The sequence below is a fragment of the Chrysochloris asiatica genome, unplaced genomic scaffold (genome assembly GCF_000296735.1).
Source record: "Chrysochloris asiatica unplaced genomic scaffold, ChrAsi1.0 scaffold00142, whole genome shotgun sequence".
NCBI lineage: Eukaryota > Metazoa > Chordata > Mammalia > Afrosoricida > Chrysochloridae > Chrysochloris > Chrysochloris asiatica.
This window is the reverse complement of record NW_006408660.1, coordinates 7,107,592-7,116,016: the sequence shown is the minus strand read 5'-3', so window position 1 is coordinate 7,116,016 and position 8,425 is coordinate 7,107,592. Positions and strand designations below refer to the sequence as shown.

Below are 8,425 nucleotides of genomic sequence, written 5' to 3'. Positions count from 1 at the left end.
AGGATGGCTCGGACCTCCGAATCCTCAGGTCCTTGTTGCAAACAAGAGCAAAATAAATTATTTTTGCCTACTTCTTTTTCCTTCTAAAAATCTTTTCCTTCGTTTGTCCCCTGCCCCTTCTTTGCTCTTCGTAAAGTTGGCCTTTTTGCCCTCTAAACAACTGTCTGTGGTGGCAATCTCACCTGGGCAGCGGGGGAACAGAGACAGCCTCTCAGCCCAGGGGGTGGATTTCACAGTAATTGACGACAGGTGGGGTGGCACTCGATGGGCTCAGCTGGACAGGCAGGAATGGCATCAGTCTTCCGAGGAGGAGTGGGCAGCCAAGGGTTTGTCACCCGTCCTGCTCTGCCTGCTCTCTACTCTACATCCCTTGTCTGTTCAGCAGAAGGCTGTTCCTAGCCCATGGCTGTCACCATGCTGGAAGGGTGAGGGTGGCCAAAGGAGAGGCTGGAGGAGGGGTGAATGGGCGTTGGCGTGGGCAAGATGTGTCCAGAGTGGCTGAAGGGTGGGAGGTGACCCACAGGCGTCATGTGTCCAGCCAGAGCAGCTGCGCTAAAGGGGGAAGACTTCTCCTGCATGCACTTAGACAACTCCTCAAAACACTCAGCCCCTTTCTTGCTCTTCTTGGATTTGTTGGACATCTTCCGGTTCCGAGTCTGAATCCCTTCTTTCTTCATGGTCAGTGGTCTGTTAACCTGGGGGCAACCACCAAAGCTTCAGGATGTTGTGTTGCTTGCCGGGAACAGACCCCACTCTGTCCAAGCTACCCCTAGCACTCCCCACAGCATTTCAGGAGGGGTTTTTTCACTGAGTCACCTGAATGCCCCCGAATTCCAGCACTGTTCTTGCTCCAGACAACCACGTTTCCCCCACAGACTGTTCTATACGCAGAGATACCACCACCAAGCCCTCTTGGATCCTTTCAGTCAGTCCCTACCAATCTGGTGCTCCCTTTCTTACAGGGAGCCCCTCTGGCCCCCGGGGCCAGCAGCAGCCACGGCGGCTTCCCAAGCCAAGCCAAGCTGGATACTGAGGCTGGGCCCAGCCTGGCAACACAAAGCGCAGCATCCCTGGGGAGGGACGAGGCGGGGCACTTACGTTGTGCAGCTTGTAGTAGAGGCCACAGGCGTTGCAGACCGGGTCTCCATTGGCGTTTCGGCGCCATAAGGTGGTGGTTGTTGTTTGACAATTTGCACAACAGGTGCCTGCTCTCCTGGCAGCCGACTGGGGGTGGGGGGCCGGGTAGGGGGTAAGGGCAGCATCAGCCAGCAAGCTCCCACGCCCCACCTCGACCTCCTTCTCCACCCCTGTCCTCCCCTCCCCCACCCCTACCCCTGCCCACCAACTTAGCCCAGGAGCAGTAAATCTCACAAGGGAATCAAGGCATCTCAGAGTCAGGAAATTTTAGAATCTGAGAACTGAACAAGAGTCACAGAGCTTTAGAATAAAGAAGTCTCAGAAGCCCAATCATAGAATCTTAAGAGTTGGAGAGGGAGAACAACCCCCTCAACCAGTCTCCAACCAACCTAACTCCACAGAAAGGGAAACGGAGGCTCTGAGGAGGACGTTTAGTTCCCTCAAGCCACTCTTTCTGCCCCCCTCCAACACTACTCCACCTCAAAATCCTTTTCCTGGGTGAGTCATCATTCCCTAGGGCCAGAGCAGGGAGGGCCCATGCTGTCCAGACAGGACAGCAGTGATATGGCGGGTGTAATGACCTTTGTAGCGTAGTGGTTACAAATCTGGCTGCTAGTCTCACAGTCAGCAGTTTGAAACTACCAGCTGTTCCGCGGGAGAAAGATGAGGCTTTCTGCTCCCCTAAAGATTTACAGCCTCGGAAACCCTGTACAGGGTCACTATGAGTCGGAACTGACTCCACCACGGCGCATGCATGTAACAACAGTGACCTTTGTAGAGTACCTAGAACTGCACTGCCCAACAGGGTGACCACTAGCTGCATGTGGCTATTTAAATTAAATTCGAATTAATTACAACCTAGTAAATTAAAATTTAGATTTCTTTAATTACACACCAGCTACATTTCAAGTGATTCCCACGTAGCCAGTGCAAATACAGAACGTCTATCAAGCAGTGCTGAGAAGCCCAAATTTAGTTCCCAAGTCTCCGGGGTTCTGCTTAGACCCTGTACCCCAGACCTAAGAGTGTTAACCTCCCCCAGCTACACTAAGTTCCACTAAAAAAAAACTCACTGACATCGAGTCACTTCTGACTCATAATGACCCTGTAAGACACAGTAGAACTATTCCATAGGGTTTCCAAGACTGTAAATCTTTAGGGGAGCAGACAGTCTCATCTTTCTCTCACGGATCGGCTGACAGGTTTGAACTGCCAACTTTGCAGTTAGTAGCCCAATGAGTTACCACTATGCTACCTGGCCCATAGTTCCTCAGAAATGGAAGGAAGAGGTAGGTCTGGAAATGGGTCTTTGGTTCTCACAGAAGGGTGCTAAACGATAGACAGGGAGAAGGCAGAAGGGAGCCTTTATTCAAGAAAGCAGAGCCCTGCTCCTGTTTCTACAGAACGGTCCTCCAACACTTCCCAGAGTTGGAGTGCAGACTGGTGGGTTGGATTCCAGGCTGGAATTCACCAGAAGGTTAGCCGGGGTAGGGGAGGGTGAGGCCAGCAGAGTTGGACTGGCCTCAGGCCTGAGCCTGGTCACAGAGGGGACTGACGACGGCAGCATGGGGGCGGGGAGGGGTGAGTAAGCAGCCTGAAGCTGGAATTCTGACTCAGGGGCCAGCATTGTATCCTCCGCCCCTACCCCCACCCAGCGGCCCTCACCCCTGCCCTCACTCCATGGTGAAATGGGTCCCCAAAGCAGCCGATTTAGGCCTCATAAATCACTTCGCCCTTAAAAAAATGTATTTATTATTCTTAGCATTTTACGCATTATTTGCAGAGTGGAGGGTATTAGAGATTTCAAAACAGCCCAGCAAGAGGCAGGCCTGAGCTGAGGAGACTCTAAAAACTCGCAGAGTCCGGAAACAGATACGCGAAGTTTCCTTATCTTTGGGCTGCAGATGTCCGGATAGGAAACTCCGGCAGGAGATCCGAAAGGGCATTTTTTTTTTAAATCACTCAAATGAAAATACACAGTATAGGTGACTCCATGGAAAAATAATAAAGGGCAGGTTTTTTTGGTGGCTGGTGTGAGTGTGTGTGTGTTATTTAAATAAGCATGAGGAGACTGTGTGTGTTGGAAAGTAAGGCAGAGCTACCCTGAGCAATGAAGGAAAATTACTTCATTGCCCTATTTTTAAAAAGAGTTAAACAGAGGCCAAAGGATGAGTTGGGCCCGTGGACACTCATTTTTGGACCCTTCACCACTCAATCTAAGTGGGAGGGGCTACCTGATCCCAGTGGTTCAGTAATCGTCAGGCCTGGTGGGCTGTAGGGGAAACCTGGCCGGCTTCCAAGTGATTTTAATGATAAAGGGAACTTCAAGTGGCAAAGCATCTGCATTTGAAGCGTTTACTTTTTATTTATTCTCTTTAACTGCTCTTTCCTCTGATTACCTCCAAGAGGTGCTGCTCAGACCTGGGACACTCCACCCACCCAAGCTGACCCATGCCTGCTGCCTACCAGTCTCCTCTTGGGCTTGATAAGTGGCCGATTCTGCCCGTTCATCTTGTGGTAGAGCCCGCAAGCGTTGCACAGGTAGTGGCCAGTGCCATCTCGCCGCCAGAGAGGGGTGGCTGTGGCCCCACAGTTAACACACTCCCGGCCTTCTGAAGAAAAACAGGGAGAGACAAGGAGACGGCTTAACAGACACTGCCGTAGAGAGGGAGCCGGGTGGGCGGGCGGGGCACTGTCTGCCTCTGCTGGGTCTCCTCCCTACGGGAAGCATGCAGTTTAGGGCCAAGTTCCCTCTTCAAAATGGGATTCTTGGGGTGACCAGCAAAGAGTATTTACAGAAAATTTAGCAGAAGGCAGCGGCAGAAGTCACCAGCTCAGAATACCTGGACCGGAGGCTTCCTTGCTGCCCCTACTTGCTGGATCCCCTGCTCCTCTGACTTTCTCCCCAAAGGTGTCTGCCATACCAAATTTGTTTCCTGTTCCATCCCCTCATCCCACCCTGTCTTTCTGCGTTCAATCCAAGGTAATTCCCTTCTTTTTCCCCAACTTTTTCCTCTTCCGTCGACACCCTAGAATTCAGTCTTGGACTGGCATCTAAGCTGTTGTTCCATGAAATAACATAAATAACAAGCCCTTTGATTTTCAGACTAAGTGGCATTGTGTTTTGGTTAAAGGACCATCTGGAATCGAAATAAAAAGAAAAACAAACCTGGGGAAAGGACTCAGAAAAGGCAAACTGGCAGGTCTAAAAGGTACGGGGACCCCAAGCCCCTGGATTGCAGTGGGAGTTGGGAGGCAGCATGGAAGGGAATTGCCTAGTACCAGGCTACCTGGGAAATTTTTCCTGGTTTTGTTTAAACTAAATTGTTAGTACACATGAGCACGAGAAGGGGGAGGGGGGAGCGGCTCCTGGGTTCACAAGTAAAAACCTTTAAAAAATCTTTCCCCTCACCCTTTCTGGCTTAAAAGGATAAGAATGAGGTATCGGCAACAGGCGCCCCTCATGAGCCATGTGAGCTCTATAACCAAATTGGTGACAAATCCAGATTGGTGACAAGCCCAGCCTGGGCTGGCCAGGTGCTAGAAGGCAAATTGGGAGTGAGCGCCAATGGTTTAGTCCCTCAAGTGCCCTCAGGGAAGGGAGGGTGAAGGACAGCCAGGGGCAGGGAACAGAGAAGGCTCGCATCCCGGGAATTTTGCTCTGGGGGAAGTCTCCCAAGGAGATCAGGCGCCACCAAAATCCTAAGATTGGACTGATTGAGTGGAGGAACAAGATTCCTTAATGGTCAGGAGTATATGTACCCCGAGTGTGCAACACATGCTCACGTACACATATGCGCACGCACACACGGGCCTTCTTCCTTCACCTACCAATTCCATTCTCATGCTCAGTATACAAAGTACCAGGCCATTGAAATTGTCTCGTAAAATATGTGTTAAGTGCCATTAGTTGGTTCTGAAACACAACGATCCTGTACAGGGTTTCCCAGAAGCAGCTGCTGGGTTTGAAGTGCCGACCTTGCAGTTTAAACTAACCTTGAAGTCCAGTGCTTATTCTACAGCACCACACTTGTAAAATATTGTTAAGTGCCACTGAGTCAGTTCTGACTCATATCAAGCCGGTATAGGGTTTCTGAGGTGGGTTTGAACAGCTGACTTTATGGTTAACAATCCATTGCTTATCCTAGGGAGAGACAATTCCTATTCTGGATTCTGTTTCTATCCTTGGAGAGAATAAGTGAGGGTGAAGAAGAGAAGTGAACTTAAAACAAGGGCAAAGTTTTAGGGTCTCCTCTCTCACTTTGAACTCTGGATTCTGGGGTCTCAAATACCTCTTGGGGGCTACTGGAGCTGGACACTGTCACCTCCAGAACTGAGAGACTGACTCTGTCACCCTTTGCAAAATTACAGCCCCTCCAAAGACTTGCTTCCACTAGGTCCCCACACCTGCTTTTACCTGAGCAGGATCGTGCCTTGCTGCGCTGCTTAGGGGTGAAGCTGGAGGCAGGGCCACCCAGGAAGCCTCCAGGGTGGAAGAGTCCACTGCTGTAGTCGTGTGCAGTGGCTGGTACATAGGAGGGGTAGGTGGGAATGGGGTGGTGCGTGGCAGGCTGGGTGCCCATGGCCGCCAGGCCTGGACGCAGAGGGCTGCTGTTTTCCATCTTCATGCTCTCAGTTATTGACACCTGGTACTTGACACCATCCTTGTCCTCTGCCCGGGCTGCACTGCCCCCCGCAGAGGACGAGGCTGGGGAGGCAGCCCCGGTGGCGCTGGGGTCAGGAGAAACTTCTTTGGGTGGCGTGGGCGGGAAACCAAAGAGGTGGGAACCCGAGTGAGTTGCAGTGGGTGTAAGGGAGGTCACCGAACTCCCGCTGCCTCCCCCACTCCCACCGCCAGCCCCTGGGTAGACGGAGAGAGGGCCTCCGGGGCCTCCAGCAGCAGAAGGGTGCAGTGGTGTCTTGGAGAAGGGGCTCACGGTCCAGGGATTGTGGTGGTGGGCTGCTGCAGCAGAGAGGGCAGCTTTGCCCCCATCGAGCCAGGGCAGCCCAGGGCTGTGCAACAAGTGTGGTCGGCACATCTGGCCTCCCGTCAGGCGAGCTGCGGGTCAGAAGGGAAGGGCACACACTCGAATCACATCCCCAGTCCAGCACACAGGCCCACAACTCACACACCAACAAGCAGTAAACCACCCTCCAAAGAAAACCAGAAACATAACACCCCAACCGGCAATAATCAGGAATGTTTGTCAGGAACTGAGAGGCAAGGTGGCCCAGAAGGAACCCCAGGGGACAGGGCCCAGAGGGAATCCTCACCGGGCAGCTGGAAATGGGCAGAAGCCCCACTGGCCCCAGACCCTTCCTAAGAGGTCGTGGTCTACCCTCCCCGCCGATTTCTCAGCTGCCCGGACTCCCGGCAGATCCCACATCCGGGAAGCAGGCCCAGTCCCTCCTCCCCACGCTCTCGGCCTGGTCCGAGCGTCTGGCTCCCAATCACCCACAGGCCCAGGGCTCACCGTGCGCGGGGCTGTAGGAGACGCGTGCCCGCGCGTGGGCCGGGTTGGCGTAGTAGGGATTGCCCTGCGAGTCCAGGTGATTGAAGAAAACGTCCACCTCGTCGGGAGGCAGCAGCTGCGCAGGCTCCATGTAGTTGTGTGCCAAGCCCGGGTGATGCGAGTCGGGGTGCTGTGCATTCAACACGGCGGGGTGCGCCATCCAGCGCGGCTGCTCCGGCGCCACTTCCATGGCCGGGGGTGACGGCGACTCAGGATCTGGATAGAGGCGGCAGCGACCCTGCGCGACAGAGAGGGGGCTTGAGAGGCTCCGCCAGAATCCAACACCCCCTAAGTGCCCCAACGCTGAGTCTAGAGCGCCACTACGCCCCAGCCGAGCTCTTCCGCGGGCCAGTCCCGGGTGGGAGGAAAGCGCGAGGTTCAAAACGAAAGGAAGGCGGAGAATAAGCGTTCAGCAACGTACACTCGCATAGTGACCCCCGGGCCTAGAGTCACACACCCGTGCACACCGGGTCACATACGGTGACAAGCCGCAACATTAGTTACTCCAACAAACGCGAAGACGCACTTCAGTCAGACACTCACACTGAATTCCCATCCTATCGATACACAAACACATAAACACAGACTAAAAGTTGGAGGTAGGCGCCCGGGCACCCACTGGAACCTAGGATCACAGCCACACGCACACCTATGCTTGGCACCGGCTCCACAATCTAAATTCCCCCTCCCCCGCAAACACGCACTCGCAGCCCTACCGGCCGAGAGCTAGTCCCGAGGCGGCCTAACCAGGACCGCTCTGCAAGTCACAGTAAAGCAGTCACCCGCAGCTTGGTCCGGAACCCTGAGTCCCCTCGGAGCGAGGCGCGCTCCAGGCCGCGGCCGGCTCTGGCACCCCAAACTTACACACGCAACGTCGCGGTGAGGAGGAGAGGTGCGGCTGAAGAAGGTGGGAAGCACCAGCGCAAGCGTGGGGGATAGAGGGTCCAGCGCGCGTCCAGCCGATGGCCAGGCTCACGCGATAGAGGCAGGGGGCAGCGCGCGCCTCGGCCTCCGGCCCGCCGGGCTTCTGCCCCTCCGCATCCTCCGGCCGCCCTGGCGCCAGCTGCCGACTCCTGCACAGACATGAAGCGGGGGCCGCGCACGCCTAAGAAGCCGGCGCCAGCCAATCAGCACGGCCCGCTACCCAGCCTCCGCCCCTCATTGGCTGCGCCCGCAACTCAGGGTCCGCTGAACTCCGGGACTGACCCGCGGGCCTGCCCCCCGCCGCCTGCGGGGCCCCCTCTCTGGTCCCTCCCCGCGGTCCCTGCAACCAACGACCCCTCCTAGGGCCCCATGCCCCACGGACCGACCCCTGCGTCCCTCTCGCGGACACTCAATCCCCTGTATCTCTGGGATACTCTCCCAGTAACTATCAGCTCGTCCGAGCCGTGTACCTTCTGGGTGTCCACTCCCCAGGTCCCCAGTCCCTGCACACTCAAACCCTATCTCCTTTACCTCTGGAGGTCTCGGGTCTGAGACCAACACCACCTTATCCAGACCGCTCCCTTCCCCACTTGGGCTCTAACTGGGCTGGGGATGGGAAGAGCTCCGAGAGCGGCTTCTGGACAGCAGTTGCGGAGAGGGGCAGAAACCATAGGCCCCTAAGGGCACCTGGGCCTGGGACACGCAGCCACTCTGGGCTGTGCCTGACGGAGTAGAGGTGTCCAGACAGGCGGTTCCAGAGGGGGAGGGAGCGTCCCTCCCCGGGCGTGGCCTTCGCGGACCAACGGGTAGTACTGCCTGGGGCCAAGCTGTAAGAGACCCGGACTGGCGCC

At 55.3% G+C, this 8,425-nt stretch overlaps 1 protein-coding gene across 2 annotated transcripts; it reads right to left on the bottom strand.

The window, feature by feature from the left end:
* Positions 1-395: 395 nt before the first annotated feature.
* GATA2 (GATA binding protein 2) lies at positions 396-6,882 on the bottom strand. 2 transcript variants are annotated; one of them, XM_006870485.1, is made up of 5 exons: positions 6,612-6,882; positions 5,555-6,196; positions 3,604-3,749; positions 1,099-1,224; positions 396-695 (listed from the first exon to the last, which is right to left on the bottom strand). In XM_006870485.1, exons 1-5 carry the CDS (start codon positions 6,838-6,840, stop codon positions 396-398), a joined length of 1,443 nt encoding a protein of 480 aa, XP_006870547.1. In that variant the 5' UTR covers positions 6,841-6,882. The 2 variants fall into 2 exon arrangements, with proteins under 2 accessions (XP_006870547.1, XP_006870548.1); XM_006870486.1 differs by having other exon boundaries at positions 1,099-1,183; positions 3,605-3,749; positions 6,612-6,840.
* Between the last annotated feature and the right edge of the window lie 1,543 nt (positions 6,883-8,425).

Bases quoted from the DNA above. Each gene is read 5' to 3' on its own strand.
- GATA2 (XM_006870485.1), bottom strand. From the start codon at position 6,840: ATGGAAGTGGCGCCGGAGCAGCCGCGCTGGATGGCGCACCCCGCCGTG. The intron at 1,225-3,603 runs GTAGGCAGCAGG...CCCCACCCCCAG, and splicing joins TCAAGCCCAAGAGGAGACTG to TCGGCTGCCAGGAGAGCAGG. The intron at 696-1,098 runs GTAAGTGCCCCG...GGTTGCCCCCAG, and splicing joins TCTACTACAAGCTGCACAAC to GTTAACAGACCACTGACCAT.